The 20,756-nt window shown below is 42.7% G+C and overlaps 1 protein-coding gene across 3 annotated transcripts in view; it reads right to left on the bottom strand.

The window, feature by feature from the left end:
* Positions 1-1,954: 1,954 nt before the first annotated feature.
* The window catches only part of EGLN3 (egl-9 family hypoxia inducible factor 3), a 42,473-nt gene continuing 23,671 nt past the window's right edge, over positions 1,955-20,756 (bottom strand). For 2 of the 3 annotated variants that reach the window (XM_034768655.1, XM_034768657.1), the window contains exons 2-5: positions 7,849-7,968; positions 4,677-4,813; positions 3,771-3,844; positions 1,955-3,351 (exon numbers count right to left, since the gene is read on the bottom strand). In XM_034768655.1, coding sequence (XP_034624546.1) covers positions 3,314-3,351; positions 3,771-3,844; positions 4,677-4,813; positions 7,849-7,968 — 369 coding nt within the window. In that variant the 3' untranslated portion in view covers positions 1,955-3,313. Of the gene's footprint in view, positions 3,352-3,770; positions 3,845-4,672; positions 4,814-7,848; positions 7,969-20,756 lie in introns of those variants that run through there. The other variant, XM_034768656.1, reaches the window with a different exon arrangement.

The raw sequence follows: 20,756 nt of genomic DNA, 5'->3' as shown, positions 1-20,756 counted from the left end.
TACAGGAGGTCAGACTAGATGATCAAAACGGTCCCTTCTGGCCTTGAAATCTATGGGGAAAAAAAAAAAAAAAAACCCTTTTGCATTGCTTGCATTTGGTGTACAGCAGTTCTGCAGATGTGAATGATGAAGGCACACATTTACCTATATGTGTAAACAAGCTGTTGGTGCCTTTGGGAAGGCTGAAAATTAAATACACTGGAGAAATAAGTCTGTTTTCACAGCCAGATGGCACACGCTGCTTAGCTATACATGTTTTAAACACTTTGCCATGAAACCCAAAGCTGGAAAGAAACTCCTTAAGTCCCTATCTAGAGAAGCAATTCATGCATTTTATTATTGGTACAGCTGCTAAAAGAAAAAACTTTGTTCTTGTGTAGCAGTTTGCAACTATCCCCCTCAAGAAAAAGTGGGAGAGGCTTCAAGAATAAGGCTTCATTAATGACTTGTTAAAATTAATGTGTGAAAAGTCCACAGAGATCCTTCCACTGATCTCCGATCTGTGGTGAGGGAGAGGGGGAATACTTTATAATCCTGTATACTCAGTTTCTTGATGTTTAATTTTTACATATTGAGAGATGAAAGGTCTGTCTCTTCCCGGTTAAAAACAAACAAACAAACAAAAAAAATCAATCAACACTCTTACCTAGACCAAGAGAATAAAGGCTGAAACTGAAACATTTAGCAAACATTTTCTTTATAATGAATGCACCGATTTCTCCACACACCACAAGCACACTGCTGGTGCCTAATGCAACAGAGATAACAAAAGTACCTTTAATATCCAGACCCTTTTAAAACAAATTGTACACACTACTTGGTTGTAGGTAGCTGATATGATTTGCACTAACATCACTATCTAATGGGCTACATAGATTTCAGAAACCCTAAACTTAATCAATCAGAAGCAATGAGTTTTTAGTAGGCTTGGCCCCTCAAATAATTCAAAAACTCCTTTAAAGAATTTTTTAAAATGTAGAAAATGTCAACTTTACATAGAGACACTCAAACTATTAAAGCATATTCCCCTGCAGCCAGTCTTTCAGAGTTCAACATTTAACTATTTACATAAATTTGTCTTTCAAGGAGTCACCTATTGCTTTCAGATAAGACAAGAGTTTGACTCTTTTGGAATTAGAATTTCAAGTTGATTAAGTTTCCTTCAAGCCCATTCTGTGCTACTTAGATGCATCTGTAGTGGAAGAATTTTACTTTACAAAGGAAATGTATTAAATTACATGCCTTATTTGAGGGAACCTAGTAATATTTACAGGGATCAGGGATGAATGTGTCATCTCCCCTCCTCAAATGCAGATCTCTCATTCACAGCAGGATGTGTGCCCTGAAGACACACACAAGTCAGGCCAAGTGGAGTTAAAACCAGGTGATCACACCTGGATCCCCAGTAGAAATCTGAGAGGAAGAGGGGTTGGCCAATACTGGTTCACTTAAATTCAGACTTCAAAAAATGGGCATAAGGATGTCCCTCTTTTTTCTTAAAGAACACAAGTGGCTCAAAATACTCAATTCCTTTTGCCATTTCTCATGCCAGAAAAGCTGCTGCGTTTACATCTTGTGTTGCTGTTGCACTTTTATCCCTAGCTAGGAGGCTTAAATAATGTCAAAAGGTCCTAATTTGGCAGTGCCTAGCACTCACATCATCACTCATTCTCTGGGTCAAGTTCTATGGAAGCCAAGTGCTTCCCCATGAAGGCTGTCCTGCCAATTGCTCCCCTTCTGGCCAGGCATGCGACAAGCTAAGTCAAGTATGGGTTGGTTAAAATGGGGAAGAAAAACCATAATTGGCCCCCCAAAACCATTATTGTCCCCTGACGCACGGGAGTATGGGCCAGAGAGGAAAGCATACACTTGGAAGACGTTAGTAGGTACTGACATACATTGACAAGCCTGGTATAACTATATTAATGAAGAGGGAAAGTTTATACACTAGGTGTACAATTGTTAAAACAAGAACGATTTATTTCCGTGCTCAGTGTGACCATGACAGTTGTCTCAACATCAGTGAGATCTATACTGAGCTGCTAAATACTGGTTTTGGAAGTTTAAGCTGCTTGGGGACACCGTGGAAGTTACTCATCTAGCTTTTAAGTTTAAAACAAAAACAAACAAGGTGAAGAAAATGTGTTCCTGCTCATCTGAGCCTAATCCTCTTTTTGTATATCTTGTGGCTCAAATGCAGGAGGGAAAATAATTTGCAACAATTGGGACAGCATCACTTCTTCATTCAAAGTGCACATACATACAAAATTAACCAAATGTCCGAGCTCAGGATGGGCATCAGAGAGAGAAATCAAAACTCTAAATTAGAGATAGTTATTCATCATACATTTGTCAGGCTGCCAAACAGATCTTTACCTTCCAAATTCACACTTCTATCATTCACAAGTTGGTATACGGAGACTGAATTAAAAATGCTTGGCTCTAAGTGCTAAAGCATTTTGTGTGCCATCAACCTTCCCAGCTCACAAATCTTTCAGAGAAACCAGCTGCTTTAAAAAACAAACTGAAATTGGGAAATGAACATTGATCCATCTCAAATAAAAAAAAAAAAAAATCACAAAATTGTGAACAGACACGTAACTGCCTCCCCACCCTCTGTCAGGGGCTGTAAAAGGGCTAAGCAACTGAATTGCTACTGCTTGACTGTTGAAATGTGAACAAAATCCAGGCAGTTTGATGGCAACATGGAAGATTATCCTTTTAGAAAGTAATAATATAGGAGAGTTAAGCCAATGCTCTGTGCAACAAAAGTGATTAGCAGCCCATCAATGGTCCCACATTAAGCATAACCGAAGATGACCCTCTACAAATACCTAGTTTAATTTCACATTTCAAATATCTTGCATTGCCCATTGGCATCTGCAACAGATTTTAATTTGTAAATCTCCTTCCCATTGAGCTAAGAAATTTACATAAAGTGCAAATAAGACTCAGGTTTTTTCCCCACTGGTTCCAATACTTGTTATCTTTATTACCACTATTACTAAAAGCCAGCTGGCTTAGCCACTTGCATTAGGCTTTGGTGACATTCTTCTTTTACTAAAATCTTGGTTACTTTCTTCAGTTAAAGGCAAATAGAAAACAAGGGTTCCTTCTGCCAGATGCAGGCATGATAGGAGGCATGTAAGTACCATCAATGTAATATGCAGGTGTTAGACAAATCAGCACAGTCCTGTGGGTAAGAAGAAAGTCTAATGTTTCATTGGAAATGGACAAGTCATCTTTGGATCTCATCATTTGCAAAGAGTTCAGAAACGGTTGTGATAAAAGCACTATGCCAGCAGATCACTATTCAGTCTTCGTGGAGAGCTGCTTCTGTCTTCCCTGCATCTACAATGAACAATTGAAAATGCAGTTAAGTTATAGTAAGTAAGTGTTTTGAACATCTAATGTGATAGCAGTAATCAGAAGACTCAGCTGGGGAAAGTAATTTATCTGTATAAGAACTGCCATACTGGGTCAGACCAATGGTCCATCTAGCATAGTATCCTGTCTCCTACAGTGTCCATATCTGAGGTTCAGGGAGAGTGTATGGAACAGGACAGCTGGAATGATCTATCCTTGACTTCTCATTTTGGCAGTCAGAGATACAGGCCTGTCTACATTACAGAGTTAGGTTGATGGAAGAGTTAGGCCAGCTGTGTTCTGTAATGGCTGTGACATCACAGCATGGAGCGTGCTGGGTAACCATAGTGAAACAGAAATGCCTTGAATTATTTTCAGTAAAGATTTATGAAAAAAAATCATACCAGTTAAATTCCTAAACTTTTTTTTGGCTTCTGCTCTTTCTTCAGCATCAAAATACCACACAGTCATGGCATATCTGTAAACAAAAGGAAAATTTATTTCTTAGATTCCCAAGAAGACACAAACACCTAAGAACACTGGGTTTATTCTCATACAGAGAGCTCAAAACACTAGTTTGTCTATTGCAAACTTGGAAGCAGACGAATAAAGAACTAATTTGACTTTTGGGTGATAAAACAAACCAGGGAATCTCTGTAGACACAAACTGTGTGTCTGTAAAATCCAGGGGAGAATTTGTGCTATACCTCTGGGAAGCATAGCACAGATCTGGCAGAAATCACTAGGTGCTCCAGGCACTGAAAAAATCCCTGGGGTGACTTAGCCAGCTTGGGGGTTGCTCTAACTTATGGTAGCCTAGCCTGGCCTGGCTTGGCTTGCCTATGGTTGGCAGCAGCACCCACAATCCCTGTAAAGCTACAGGCCTACTCCAAGGACCCACACACTTATATTCACTATGGCTGTTTTATGCAGAGCCTGCCATGGAGGAATTCTCTCCTCACCAGCTGAAGGGCTTACAGCCCCAGTATGCTGTCACAGCAGCATACACGGGCCGCAGCAAATGGGGTAGAGGGAGTGGGGAATTTCACCCTATATGTTATGCACGTATATGGCTTGATCCTGCTGCTCATTTTTGTGAGGAAATGTACATTGACTTCAATAGTCCCAGATTAACTTCATTCACATTAGGTATTTATATTGTACATATGCCTGTGTGCATATATACAGATACACACACACACACCCCCGCCATAAAAGATAGATTTTTATATACTACAGTACATATGTGTTGGAAAAGAGCCAAGCTCTTTAATCTTTGGCCACATGTCAGTACTGAACATCTTATTTACCTGGTTGCATAGGAAGGTTGCACTTCATGTGGGTTCCTTCGGTCTGACCAGAAAAAAAGTAACCTGTCAAAAATGGGCTCAACATCTGCTACATAGGACTTTCCTTCCGGGAATATTCGAAGAATTCCACCATGCAGCTGAAAGTAGAGTGAAGTGTTATTTTTTCCCCCCCTGTACATACCCATTTTAAAATGACAATTTTTTCCTCTTTATCGCACAAAGAATGTGGAGTAAAAGTTGAGGGCAGTGCAATAGCAGCACATTGCAGTGCTGAAAAACTGTTGCCTCACGTTAGTCACTTTGATTTTAGCAAACAATTCAGATTGATGGAGCATAAACATCTATTTAAAGAAAGTCAACCATGATGAAACAGCAACTGCTTTTTTGAGACAGGACTTCCCCCTTCACAGAGGCTCTGTCACAAACATATAGAAGCCACTTGAGCTCACAGTCTCATTTCTAAAATAAGATTGTTTGTTCATTCTTACTGGTTTGAGATCAGACTTCACTGCATGACTGTCAAATGGCATTTCAAAACCCCGGTATTGCAGCCACATAGGCGTTCTCTTTTGGGTCTGACAGTGGAACGCTGCACTGGATGTCAATATGCAGGTGTATCCTGCAATCTAAAGTTGCATTTTATATATAAAATTGTATATACATCCTCCACTCTTCTCACTCCTTCTGGTCCTTGTAGTGTGGCTTCTGTCACATCTCTAACTCTCGTTTCTGACGATCTTATGGGACAAAGTTTGCACTAATTTACGTGCATCAGTGGAAGTGCACAGGGTACAAGTCTGTGCTACCAGTCTCCTAGAGGACTAAGGGAAGTGCAACAGGTCAAGTAGATGGTTATCTTTTTTCCATTTCAATATGTGGGGGTATTATTCAGAACATGCTGTAGGTTCAGGATTGTGTTTTTCTATAATACAAGATTTTTCAGTGGCAGCATCTCTCTAATATTAAATCATTTGTTGGGATTTAGTGGAGGAAGCATGTGTTGGCACTTAAAAGGATAGCTGCTTTATATGACCAATGCATGTTAAGAAGGTGACCTTAGTATTATCTGACCAGGAAATAACCTGGAAACAGGTTTGAAAGCATTCCAACAACAGAAATCTGAAGAAACAGTCTTTGATTTTACAAGCCCTTATCTTGTTTATTATTTGAGGTCTGATAAATCCCCTGCTCAGGGCTGAATTAATTGCCTTGTAATGATACAATGTGCACAGAAACAGAAACGAGAGACCGCTCACCCCATTTGGCAAAGAAACTCATGGGATGTGGCTAGAGAGGTAGGAAAACTCTATCCGACTCCCCTTATGAAGTGTGATGTGACCCCTTGAATGGAAGGGATTTAAAGACCTGGGGATTATACAGGGGGCAAGGCTTCCCAATCCCATGAATCTAGGAAATCTGTGGGGAAATGATCTGCCTTGACAGCCTGTCTCAGTGCTGCCCCATTAGCCCTCACCCAGCCCTGCTGCCATTGGCTTAACAGTGGCTGTAGAGGGAAATGCATATTCAGATGTCCATGAGGTTAAGCGGGGGGACAGTGTCACAAAACACAGCCAAGCTCCCTGCCTTCCTGCTGCTAGCCCCACTGCAAACCACAGGAGCATCTTCTCCAGAGGGGTTTCCACAGGACAGGAGTACCGAGAGGGTGGGACAGTGCTGCAGAGGAGCCTCAATTTTGGCTCTGATCTTGGAGGTATAGTCATAAAGCAACGAAGCTATGTCTCACACTCAGGAAGTGCTTCCTTTGCTGGGTCTGATCTTGCTTTCAGCTGAAGTCAATGAAAGTTTTTCCATAGGATTCAATGGGAGCAGGGTCAGACCAGTTGAGCAAAAACTTGCAACTTTAATGTATTAAAAGGTCAGGATTCTAATGAGACAGTGGGAGCCAGAAAACATGACAAATGGCCCCAATCCACTGAGGTAACTTCTAGAGGCCACACAGAACGGAGTCTGAAGCTGCAGGCTCATAAGCCTGAACAGATCACCCCTAAAATACTAAACCATCATGGAAAGTTCACCTTTGACAGATTCTAATAGTGCCAAAGGCACTCAAGAAAATAAAACAGATCAAGGATCTAGAGTAAAAGGAAGATAGGCTACCATGAGAATTCTAGCCTCCAAACGTTCTGTATGCCTAACTGACAGGAAGGCAGGCAGATAGTCTTTCTGGACTCAAGGGACCCAATCTTCAGTTAATCCATTCCTGTGCTTGGGGCTGGTGACAAAAGATAGCTCTAAACTACCTTTGTGTTCTCAGTATTCTAGGACCATGAACTGACTGACTCCCAACATAAGACAGAGCAGCACTGGGGCTTGGTCCTCAACATGCATTCAGTGTGCCCCCTATGTTGAGAAGGGCTCATGAAGAGCATTTACATCGGTTCTATTTTAGCCAGGGGGCACGGGGAGGAGGGAAAATCCCTGAACAAGGATATTCCCATAGGGCTTTTACATCCATTTTCTAGCACTTTTATGTTTCCAGAGAGGCATAAAGCAGCCTTTGTTTAACCAGGAAGCAGTCACAATACCCAGGTCTTTAAATTAAGGTGAGAGAGATCAAACATTTCTGGCAAGAAATTTTCTAGCAAAGCCAGGAAAGATCAGACTTCACATTCCTAATATCCCTAAGGTGAAAAACAAGCATTAATTAATAAATGTCTTTCACGCCCTCTTCATGAATCATAAGAAGCAAAAAAGGGCACAAACCCAATTTTTATAGATCCTTTGCAGGTCAACTTAAAGGGACAGACCCCAAAACTGACCTGCCATCTTTTTGTTAAAACTGCTCCCAGATTCCACTTAATCCTGAGTGGATGTGGTTTCTTTCTAAATGCTTCATTGCTCTTTTCTCTAAACAAAACTAAAATGCCAGCAGCCCAGCACATGAGCTATTCTATAACAACAAACTGGAAGGGGGAATGGAAGGGGAAAAAAACAACCTGATAAGGAAACAATTTCAGTTTCAAGCTTCCAAAGGGGTTACTAAAAACAGCAAGAAACCCCAAAATGTAACTGAAAAGTGCAGTTTTTAAATCAGCTGTTCAAGAGTTCATGAAAATATGAAATGCAAGTAAACAAACAACAAATTGTTTCTGGGCCAGCCTTCCCTTGCCTAGAAATATGGGGTTGCTTTTGGAATCCTTGGCTCACATACCTTTGAGTCCCAGTCCTTATTCAGGTAATAAATACAGGTGATACAGCGCCCATCGCCATTTGGATTGTCTACGTGACGAACATACCCAGTTCCGTTCCCAGGGTAGCAAGCTACCATTGCCTAAATGAAAGAAAAATATCCATCAATTAAATTGCCCCTCGCTTTGTTTTTAAAAACTTTCCTGAATAGTTAATTTGACTCTAAATACTAAATTATTCAGAGCATCAATCCAAAGATTCTGGTGGATACTAACAAGAGGACCGGTCACAAGTTTCTTTCCCCACATGATCCTGCCTATGGGCAATTCCATACATGTAATGTCTTTGGTGTACAGTATAAGAGCAAATATACGGGGGGGGGGAGGGGGGGGAATAGTTTATTTTGAGTAATATGCTAAAACATAAAGGAAACAAGTTGCTATTATTTAAAAGCAACATAACTTTCAACAGCAGTTTGTTGTTCAAGAGAGAGTATCTCAAAGGTCTGCTAGGGTTTCTAAGGCTGCATCGTCACTGTTAATCTGAAGTTCTTGGTCATAGTGAAAGCAGACATCAATCTTACCATGCTGAACTTTTGCTGCATCCCCATCCTCCACTCCAAGTTTCCTGCACACATACATCATGTCCAAAAACACCACATGCAATTGCAAATTCAGGTTCCCCAAGAGTGAAGTGTGCAGAGATATGCAAATCTTTAGGCTGTGCTTGAACCAGGCTATACGTGTTTGCTGTCACGGGCTGAGCCACAGAAATAACCAAAATTTTTCAGAATCACTATTCTTCCTTTGATCATCCTCAAATTTGCTGATGTGGCCATTTAAGTCATGGTTTGGTTAATTTCACATTTAATGATGAGAAGAATCAACAGAAACACAAAACATGAATCATTCTGAACCACAAGACAGAACTAAAGATGACTAGGGGGAGTATGTATTTAGCACTTTAAAAAAAAATTGGTCTTTGGAGCACGTACACATTTAACATGAGTTCATCCCAGTAGAATATTAGCAGACGGGACTGGATGCTCAAGGGATTATCAATAAATTACCATGCCTCACTTGTCTAAATTATTTGTCTGAATTAGTAGTGACAACCTAAGTGCACTAAACTCTAGTAAGATATGGCCATATTAGCCTTTTTCCCCAAAGCTTTTCCTCTATTGTTAACACTGGAGGCATGGAATAGGTAATAGCAATGGTGGCAATCAATCAGCCAGCCAGCACAATGGATCCCTCTGAACCTCTGTTAATTAAGTTTAGTCTCTGTTCTCTCAAGGGTATGCCAATTGCAGAAATGACTGGACACACAGTTGCACACATATAGTTCTCTATTTTTAATGCTACAATAATTTACTTTCCTTCACGTTGCCTGTCCTTTCCTGTAAAGGTTGCCAGAATGGCACTAACAAGTCATTATGGTATGCAATTTATAATCTGCTCTGCTGTTCAAGCCCCTTTGGACATAGCTATTTTGAGGCCCAATCCTACAAGGTAAGGTAAGACTCTCAAGGAGGTGATGCATGCTCTTAATTCCCATCAATATCAATGGGCACTCTTAGGATGTGCTGGCACCTTGCAGGATAGGTCTCTATGGCCCTATTCACACAATAGTCATTTCAGGGAACCTGGTTACAAATTGGCACCCAACTTGCAATGTAGGCTGAACCTCAATGACATTTCATTATGAGACTGAGGTACACCACTGAGGTCCATTCTGCACTGCAGTACTGGAAATAGGCTAAGGGACAAGTTGTATTTGCAATGTTGACGGAGCCCATGACTGTGAGCTCTGACAGTAGAGGAAGGACAATACTAATCCTTTGTATCACAGGAACAATACTCTTTGGCTGATTGAGATGCCCTGGCTTGAAAACAAGGTGTTCACACAACATTATGGTGGTGCTGGACAGCCAAGGAAGGCTTTATCCAATGGGCAGACATCATTTGAATAGCAGTGAATTGTTCAAATAAAAATTCAAAGTGATTGTGGTTTGAAAAAAAGTGAGCTCTTGTGGTGTAATAAGTCAAAGATTGTCACTAAGGGTACATCTACACAGCAGCTGAGGGGTGTAATCCCCAGCACTGGTAGACATATATGCGCTAGCTCTGCTCAAACTAGTGACCCAAAAGAACAGTGTCCCCATCATGGCGTGAACGTACCAGGATCTCAGACAGAGTTGTACTTGGGTGGATAGCCAGAGCTGCTGCCCAGGCTGCCGCAGCCACACTGCTATGTTTAGTGTGCTAACTCAATCAGAACTAGCATGTGTGTACATCTTCCTGAGCTGTGTGTAGACAGACGAAGGCCCAGAGTCTTAAAGGTACTTAGGGGCTGATCGGCTCAGTGTTTCAATGCAAAACCCCTAGGTGCCCTGTCACCTAGTGGCATTCTCAGCCCACAGCTAGGTACCCAGACTCCCTGTAACAGGGGTCTCAAACTCAATTTACCTTAGGGCCAGTGCCAGTCCTCAAATCCTCCCAGTGGGCCAATACAGTCACTGAAGATGGTGTTCAGAAAAGAAAAAATTTATATTGTATTTTTTTATTTCAAATTTCTTAGAAATAAAATTGTCATAAAACTTTATACAATTCTTCACCAGCCAGAGAGTTTTGTGTGTTTGCCAGACACCTGGCAGTGCTTCAGTTCTGTCCGTTTGTTGATGTTTGGTCCCAGTGACTGAGCAGTTGAAACCTTCAGGATTGCTGCAAGGTGTGCATCAGATAGTTGTGTTCGGTATTTTGACTTATTTATATTCATTGTGGAAAAAAGTGATGCTGCCTCCATGGCTGACTCTGCTGGCAACTAATGACGCTGCCTCTGCCCAGCAACTAGTAGTGATGTTATCTCTGTCCCTCTCCCCCAGCCAGCGGGAGCTGCGGGGGGCACCGCCTGCAGCAGACAGAGCTGGCAGCGTGGCTGCATGCGTCTCTCCTCCGCAGGCTGCAGTGGGGTGGTTCTCGGGCTGTAGATAGCCCGCGGACCAGGATTTTGAGACCCCTGCCCTATACAGTGCATGGGGAGAGTTAGGTGCCTAAGACAGGGATCCCCAGAAGCCAGCAGGCTGAACGAGGAGCTGCCTAAGCTAACCAGGAGAGAAATGCTTAGGAGACAGGCTGGGAAAGAAGAGGGGCTTAAGGCCCTTAACTGGCTGACCTGGCTGAAGGGCTAGAAATAAGTGCCTTGCTCTGTTCGGGGTCCTCAGTCACAAACCCTCCTCTGAAGTTACACACCTAAGCCAGGTCAGCTGCTTAGGTAGCCTATGCTCTGGCAGCTGGAACCCTCTCCCTGGGCTTGTCGAATGCCGCGAGCTAGGGTGTAAATCCACGGCACACTACGACACCATGCACTTAGGGCCAGTCACAAAAGGTGCCTCACTGCCACTTTAAGCACCTAAATCCCAGAATCAGGCCCCACGGGGATTCACAAAACCCTTGCTCAGCTGCCACTGAACCCTGTATGTGCCTTAACACTCTTGGTGCCTACATTTCTACAGTAAAAGTTCCCCCAGCACCTATTTTCTGCCTCAGCACGTGTGCTTCGCTGCCTCACTCTACATGTGCAGACACCTAAGCCACAGAGCAATGCAGAATTTGGTGGGGGGTGGGAGGGCAGGCAGGCATTTCTCCACTTTGGGCCCCACAGGTGAGTTATTAGGAAGGCATCTTCAGAGCTCTCCAGCTGGAGAGCTTACACAAAAAAAGGTGGGAAGAGGAGGCCTTCCCTCATAACTTTCAGTTCAGTGGTTAGGGCACTCATCTGGGATGTGAGAGACCCTGGTTGAAGCCCCTGATGGGAAATGAAGGATTTGCACAATGATCTGCTACCTTTCAGGTGAATGCCCTAGCAACAGTGCTATGGGATAGTCCGACATGAGATTTGCCCCCGTTGAAGCTGTTCCACTATTAATAAATAATAAGAATATGAGCTAAGAATCCCAAGCAGAGGGAAGAGTCTCCATGCAGCCTGGACCGAGGCACCAAACTCCCTGAGAGGGGTAGGGCTTAGGCAGCGGTGGCTCCAGGCACCAGCACTCCAAGCGCATGCCTGGGGCAGCAAGCCGCGGCGGGCGCCCTGCCGGTTCCTGCGAGGGCGGCAGGCAGGCAGCCAGCCAGCCTTCGGCAGCATGCCTGAGGGAGATCCACCGGTCCGCGGATTTAGCAGCAATTCAGCGGCAGGTACGCCGAAGCCGCAGGACTGGCGGACCTCCCACAGGCATGCCACCGAATCCGCACCAGGGACCTCCCGCAGGCATGCTGCCAAAGGCAGCATGCCTGCCTGCTGTGCTTGGGGCAGCAAAAAGAGCTAGAGCGCCCCTGGGCTTAGGACATACCCCCACATCTCCTATTGGTTAGTTTAGGCAGGGAGCTGCCTACTGTGTTGGCTTTCATGCCTCCCATTCTGATGCACCTACCTTTCCCGATTCATTGTAGAGGGAGCCTAGGCACTGAGTTCAGGCTTTACTGAACCCCAGTGATGTTCTAGGCACCCAAAGTTACTCCACACCTAACTTTGGGTGCCTAGAACATCACCCATCACCACGCCCAAGTTCCTTTGTAAATCTATCCCTCACTGTCCATGTGGACCCTCCTGGTGCACTAGTGTGCGTTGAGTATCAGAGGGGTAGCTGTGTTAGTCTGGATCTGTAAAAAGCAACAGAGGGTCCTATGGCACCTTTGAGATTAACAGATGTATTGGAGCATAAGCTTTCGTGGGTGAATGCCCACTTTGTCAGATGCAGAGCTCTTCAACTGGAGAGCTTACACAAAAACAGGTGGGAAGAGGAGGTGTCTGACAAAGTGGGCATTCACCCACAAAAGCTTATGCTCCAATACACCTGTTAGTCTCAAAGGTGCCACAGGACCCTCCATTGAGTAGGTTGTAGAATATAGATATTCAGGTCTGCCTGCAAAGGCCTATACTTTAAGAACTTATGTGTATTTTTATCACTTTGTTTTTATACCCCTGTAACTAGCTAAGAAGCAAAATCACAGTCCACCACAGTCTAACCCCAATAAACATCGCATTGTCTGGGCTTCAGACTTCTGGTCTTTTGCTGCTTGCTGTCCGCATGACAAGAACCAGGGAAGTGGGAGGGTTGAGGGAAAGCCCTCTAACATAGGTCAATGTGCATGAGGGAACTTTTAGTGCACAGCAGGGCCCACATGGACAGTTAGTGCATGGCCCGCATGCTGTAGATTTACACCCCAGCTTGCCGAATACTAGCTTGCCATCTCAACAAGCCCCCTGTCTCTCACATGCTCACACTCGAGACCTCTCATGCTCGTCCTACATTTACCTGTGCAGCGGGCAATCTTGTGTGGGAGCTGTGCTGCCCCCATCTCTTGGTGGCCTGCAGCCAGCCCTCTGGCTGCAGGGGCCGATGGGTTTCAGGTTTTAGTTAGTCTTTGAGCAGGCCAATAGCATCAAGCTCCACTGGTGAGATTAAATAAGGGAATGTCTGTTTGAGAATCCCACTTCAGGGCCTCTGCTTGAGCTAGCGCTCCAAGAAGCTCAGTAGCTGTGTGGCAATGTCAAAACATAGGTGGCTTTGCAAGTGCCTTCCGGTGGCAAGTTAGACAGCGGGAGAAGGAGGGGTTAGGCAGCAGCTGAGTGGTGGTTTTGAAAGTGTCAGTGGTGCCTAAATATCTTTGAGGATATGGATCTAATGCCTTAACACTGAGGCCAGACTCTCCCCAGGCCTCCCCACATACCACATTCTAATAAGAAACATGTGCTTTTACGTGGCAGAAGCCTCAAGGTATTAATTATTATTATTTTGTATTGTCTGCATCTGCAACTTATAGAGTCCCTGGGGATGAATGAGTAGAACAATTACCATAGCATCCAAAAGCACTGAACGTGTTTATATAAAAGGTTAAATAGGCGCTTTCCAGCAGCAGCAGACTCAGGGGCAGAAGAGCAGAAGTGAAATATCCTTTTTCCTGGCACTAGTAATATTTGAATGAAGCCTTAAACAATGAAGGGAAATCATTGCGGTCCTCCTAGAGCCTGTTGAAATGATATCAAGTTTTATCAGAGCACTGGCTGGAGCAGCTCCAGTATAGATCAAGCTGGCCTCAGCAGGGCTTCCAGCTGTTAGTACTGCTTTTGGATTCATTGGAAAGCAAACAAGAAACAGGAGATGAGCAGAGTGACCTAGACCTAATTTAGGTAATTGGTGAACATTGGTATTTGCCAGTTTAGCACTTGGGCTTGCTGCAAAAAATGGAGACTGGATCAGATCAACGAAATCACTATCCCCTATATAGGGGAGCAGCTAGTGCAACAACAATTATTCCCTATGGATTTGTGTTGGTGTGTTAAGAATACTTTCCTTTGGGGGAAAGTCTATCCCCAACAGCCAATTCTGATTTAATATAAATCCATCAGGCAGTAGGAAGTATGAATGTGCCCTGTTCTGTTATTTTATAGCAGTGAAATCAGCTGCAACCAGTGTGAATAGGCTTAACTTCCCACTGCAAATACTCAAGAGTAAATCTCAGCTGATATCCTCCTTTTAATAAAAGTGAATCAGCAGGTGAATTTGCTTTCATTAGTCTGCAATTTGTTGATGCCAAAATACACTATGGTCTAATACTCCAGATTAAAAACCTCACACATCAGTGTACATACAAACTATTTAGCTGGTTAAAGGCTGTCTAGCTAACAATCACAAATTAAAGCCCTAAAACCCTGGAGTGTTATTTACTACCTGTTTGTAATTAGATCATAGAGGGGATTGTGATTGGTTGTCTCTGTCTCTAGTCTTCTATGTAGCAAACCTAGGGAACTTATACCATGAAGGAATCAAGAATCCTATTGTTTCTGCACTGTCATTATCTGAGAAGTTTGTTTACGCCCACTTGGGAAACCTAACCACCAGGTAAATGAGAAGTAATATTATCCGTAGCAAGGAGCCAGGGATCCTCAGTGAATTATATGTTGCACAAAAAGGTTTACAAAAGGAAATAATGATAATTCAATTTGTAATATATGATATTTGACTTTACCAGGGAAAGAATTCTGCAAGTCATAGAAGACTGCAAGGAAATACAAATGAAGACTAGAAGTATACAAAAAGCTAGAGATGCATAAAGAATCCCCATCCCCCCACCTCATTCTCTCTCTCCTCAATGCTTCCACTAGGGAAAAGCCCTGATTAATTTTCCTTACTACTGGCCTGCAGCCACCTCACAATATACTGTGGAATTGTCAGATTTCACAAGCTAAGTAGAGTTGGGTTAGTCACTACTTGCAGATGAGTTCTTCAAGGAATTCCTGGGTGGTGATGGTGGGTCAGAAGGTGGCATTTTTCCTCTATGTTAGCAGTGAGCCAGTGCCTCAGTGTCATGCTAGTAGAGACTATAAAAGATGTAAATGCAAGATACTGACATTTGTGACCACTATAGGTCCCAAACCTTTCTCCAACCCCAGGGCTGTTATTTCCAGTGACCCAATAAAATTCTGCCTTGGATAATTACCATCTGCCTGCATAAATTACTTCTAGGTATCAACTGGTTCCAGTATTTTTTCTATTTCTTGTACCAGACTATTGTGTAGTGTTGCTGTTTGTCATTAAACAGATGCTATACTTGATCCCAGGAGAGGGCACAGTGATCCCTCTCAGTGGTTCTCAAACTGTGGGTTGGGACCCCAAAATGGGGTCACCAGGGTTGGTGTTAAGACTTGCTGGGTCCTGGGGCTGAAGCCATAGCCCAAACCCTACCACCCGGGGCCAAAGCCGCAGTCTAAGGGCTTCAGCCCCACCCCCCCCTCGCCTGAGTGGTGGGGCACATGGGAGCGTAGGCTTCAGTATCCCCTCTTGGCATTGTGTAGTAATCTTTGTTGTCAGAAGGAGGTGGCGGTGCAATGAAATTTGAGACAGTTGAGCTAGTTAAGTTTAGAAAGAATGCTCAGGTTCTGTGAAATGAAAGGTGCTACGTAAATACAAAGCAATAATGGTTTATGATAATTGCATCCTCATTTATAAGTCATAAGATGGAAAGCCAAAATACTAATAATTAATTGCATTACTTTTACTGACACACAAGCTTCAGGATATATTTTTAAATGACTTCTAAGTTGCCTAAAAGGGAAGTCTAATATGTGGTTTGCAATCCTTAACTAAAAAGATTAAACACACACACACCCCTCTGGAGAATAAGGACCACCAGGATTCACATCAGAGGCCCAGGCCTGCGTGCACACTGAAAGACAAGTTGAGTACAGTTTGTAGACTGCAAATATTCTGTGCATCAAGGAGAGAAAGAAAGAAAGAAAAAAAAAAAAGAAGATACAGAATGTGCACTATATTAAAAGAGCATGAATAGTCCGATATCTAATGCTCAAAGCAAAGAGATTTTCAATCAAGTCTCTTAAGATACACAGGCAGAATAGGACATTTCTTAAGTACTTTCTTTTTGCCCAATTGTGCCCAAATATTCTCCATTGTGTAATTTATAATGGCCCGGTATAAGGTTTACATGGCTATTAAATATATTAGTTTGTTTGAATTTATGAAAGTCTAAATACCCAACCACCACACCAAGGAATAGAATGAATGAGAAAGCAAGTTCTCTCACCTATGGGGGGGAGAGGGGGGGGGAAAAGGGAAGGAGACAAACTAGGAGGGTACCTACTGGCTCAAAGGGAGACTTGAGGAAGAAGGGAAGGCATATTCTAGAGCAGGGGTTCTCAAACTGGGGGTTGGGACCCCTCAGGGGGTCACAAGGCTATTACATGGGGAGTCATGAGCTGTCAGCCTCCACCCTAAACCCTGCTTTGCCTCCAGCATTTATAATGGAGTTAAATAAACAAACATGTGCTTTTAATTTATAAGGGGGGGATCGCATTCAGAGGCTTGCTATGTGAAAGGGGTCACCAGTAAAAAAGTTTGAGAACCACTGTACTAGACCCGCCAGAGGAATGGCCATGAATCTACTCTCCAAGCTTCGGATTACCAGTGTCAGTAGCAATATTATTTTACTACTTTCCTGTTAGGCAGGAAAGTCTCTCTCAATTAACTGTGCAAAAATCCATTGATTTAGCTCCCTTTCCTCTGTTCCCAGGAAAGATCAGTTTAGCCAGTTGGCCTGGTAGTTGCTTTTCCCTTGGATACTTATGGGACAGATCTGGATGTTCCAGGAACAACAACAACAAAAAATTCCTTGCTTTGTTTGCTTCTGCTTTGTGTTCTGCCTTGATGGTTCAGCTGTACCACTGTAGCTTTTTTGTTGCTTCCACATGTACAGAGATGCATTTATGAGAAATTTTCAGGAGCAGGCAACATGTTGGGTTCTTTACTGTGCTCAGTTCCAGGAAACTGATACTGTGTTGGAATTCTTAGAGAATCCCATTTCCCTGAACTATATGGTATCCCATCTGTGCTCTCCAACCCAATATACTAACATCTGTCATTATTCTGATGGCTACAGGGTTAGTTAAGGGTCTTTCCTTGAACAGAAGAAGAGAAGGTCTCCAAAGAAGGATCAGCTGATGATCCAAAAAACTATTGCTGGTAGTTCTGGTGGTTGATGAAGAAAATTTGACAAAGGGCAGAGATGAAGTGTTGCCCAAGGCACCATCTACTTGTAGGCTACCATCATGCTGAATAATTGTAATGACTGGTGTGCTGATGGTTTCTCAAGAAGTCCTTGGTGAACTTTCAAGACACGTGGAATCCTTTTTCAGGTAGCTGCATCATAGATTGATGTTGCCTTAAATAAAAAGAGCTCCTTGGTGAATGAGCTTATGATGGGGCTTAGGGAGCTCTTAATACCTGATAACAAAATCATAGCTCCCCAGGACCTAGATAATGTGAACAATCTGTTCTTCATATGATTGAGCTTTTGGAAGCAGATTGTCCAGATAAGAATAATCTGGATGCCTTTCAGGCTCTGGCTGGTTATTAGGATGACAACCACCATCTTTGTGGAAAAGTGAGGTGGGGAATAGAGGCCAAGAGGCATCTTTTGATATTGGTGGTCCTCTCCAACTGCAAAGAATAGATACCATTTGTCAACTCTGCATTTTCAGGAGAAAGCAAAATGCTGAAAGCTAAAAAATAAAACCAAAGTTGTATGGAATATTATGACAATAGGATCATAATTCTGCTTACAGTAACACCCTTGTCTCTTCTAATTACACTGGTCTACAATTTTTGAGAAGTCGTCTGCTTCAGAGAAAGTGTGCTATTTATTATGTATTTTGATGTGCTGAATTCAAATATGACAATTAAAACAACTGATTGGCTACTGTTTAAGATATTTAAGTTTTTACATTTTATGTCTATGTATATTGTGTAGATAGAGTTTTAATCATAAATTGTAAACCTAGGTCTTTTCATGTGTTTATGGTTGCTTTGCATGATAATATTTCACCTGTCCTGTTTATGTAACACTTTAAAAATCAGCAAAAGGGTTATATAAATAAAATTAATTATGAAACAAAAGGCAAAAAGTGATTATGTACATAGTTTAGTCCTATTCAATGTCTACTCGGCGCTTCTTGGCTTGTCTCTTGTATTCATTAAAATGGAGCATATCTTGTCACTGTCCAGCAATAGTCTGCAAGCATTGATGGGGTCCATTTGCCCGTTTCTCCATTGTTGCAATGTCCTGGTGAAATCGCTCGCCGCTCACTGCTCCGCAGTTCAGTGGAAAAAAAATCTAGATGAGAGTGCAAAAAACGTATCTTTAGTGACATGTTGCAACCAAGGCTTTTGTATGCCTTGAGGTGGTTTTCCACCAACAACCTGTAGTTGTCTGCCTTGTTGTTTCCGGGAAAATGTATTGCCACTAACTGGAAGGCTTTCCATGCTGTCTTTTCCTTGCCACGCAGTGCATGGTCAAATGCATCATCTCGAAGAAGTTCACGAATCTGAGGACCAACAAAGACACCTTCCTTTATCTTAGCTTCACTTAACCTTGGAAATTTTTCACGGCGGTACTTGAAAGCTGCTTGTGTTTTGTCAATGGCCTTAAAGTTCTTCATCAGACCCAGCTTGATGTGTAAGGGTAGTAACAAAATCTTCCTTGATTCAACAAGTGGTGGATGCTGAACACTTTTCCTCCCAGGCACCAATTCAGAGTGGCCAATCTTTCTTGAGGTAGTGGGAATCTCTTGCACAACTATCCCATTCGCAGAGAAAACAGCAGTACTTTGTGTATCCAGTCTGCAGACCAAGCAAGAGAGCAACAACCTTCAAATCGCCACAAAGCTGCCACTGATGTTGGTCATAGTTTATGCACCTCAAAAGTTGTTTCATGTTGTCATAGGTTTCCTTCATATGGACTGCATGACCAACTGGAATTGATGGCAAAACATTGCCATTATGCAGTAAAACAGCTTTAAGACTCGTCTACGATGAATCAATGAACAGTCTCCACTCATCTGGATCGTGAACGATGATGAGGGCTGCCATCACACCATCGATGTTTTTGCAGGCTACAAGATCACCTTCCATGAAGAAGAATGGGACAAGATCCTTTTGATGGTCACGGAACATGGAAACCCTAACATCACCTGCCAGGAGATTCCACTGCTGTAGTCTGGAGCCCAACAGCTCTGCCTTACTCTTGGGTAGTTCCAAATCTCTGACAAGGTCATTCAGTTCATAACCTTGTGTTATGAGGTGTGGTTCAGAGGAGGAGGATGGGAGAAAAATGTGGGTCCTGTGACATTGATGGTTCAGGACCAGAAGTTTCATTCTCTTCCTCTTCCTTGTCTGACTCAAGCGAGAATGATTCTGGTGCATCAGGAACTGGCAGTCCTTCTCAGTGGGGTACTGGGCATATAGCTGATGGAATGTTTGGATAATGCACAGTCCACTTTTTCTTCTGACACACCTTTCCAAACTGGAGGCACCATGCAGAAGTAACAATTGCTGGTATGATCTGTTGGCTCTCTCCAAATCATTGACACTGCAAAAGGCATAGATTTCCTTTTCCTGGTCAACCACTGGCGAAGATTTGTTGCACAAGTGTTGCAGCATGTGTGGGGCTCATCTCTTGTCCTGATCTCCAATTTTGCAGCCAAAATATAGGTGATAGGTTTTCTTAACCATAGTGGTTATACTGCGCTTTTGTGATGCAAAAGTCACTTCACCACAAACATAGCAGAAGTTATCTGCACTGTTCACACAAGTACGAGACATCTCTGCTCACTTTGGCTAAACAGAAATGTGTCCCTTTGCAAAATCAAACACTGACAAATAAGAGAGCACGACACTGTATTTCTAGAGCTGATATAGAGCAATTTGTTCAGCAGAGTGATGTAAGCTTCGTTATGATTGCATCATCCATGACTTCTAGGAATAACATGATGCAATTCATATCATGTATGACGCAATACCAGCTTCAGATTGCATCATTCATTGTTTTACCTAAAAAGCAAGTACTGTCCAAACCCAGTCATAGATTTATTCATAGATCCAGTCAAAGATGTATTTTAGTCATTTCTGGTTTAAATTGAGATCCCTTCCCTTTATAACTCACTTATCCTCCGCCATTCCCAAGTCAAGGGTCATATATACTGACCCAGTAGCATATCTTGAAAACTAGAGCCAATCAACAATTTTAAGCATTATTTTCATTCTCAGTGACCCAGAATTAGTAAAGTTTGACTACATTTATTTCAGAAGCATTTTGGCTGTAGAACAGTGTTATCAAAAGAATTAATCTTCACTTATGTAAGAAGGAGAACAGGAGTACTTGTGGCACCTTAGAGACTAACAAATTTATTAGAGCATAAGCTTTCGTGGACTACAGCCCACTTCTTCGGATGCATATAGAATGGAACATATAATGAGGAGATATATATACACACATACAGAGAGCATAAACAGGTGGGAGTAGTCTTACCAACTCTGAGAGGCCAATTAATTAAGAGAAAAAAAACTTTTGAAGTGAT

The sequence above is a fragment of the Trachemys scripta genome, chromosome 4 (genome assembly GCF_013100865.1).
Source record: "Trachemys scripta elegans isolate TJP31775 chromosome 4, CAS_Tse_1.0, whole genome shotgun sequence".
Classification (NCBI taxonomy): Eukaryota; Metazoa; Chordata; order Testudines; family Emydidae; genus Trachemys; species Trachemys scripta.
This window is presented reverse-complemented; position numbering and strand designations above follow the sequence as displayed.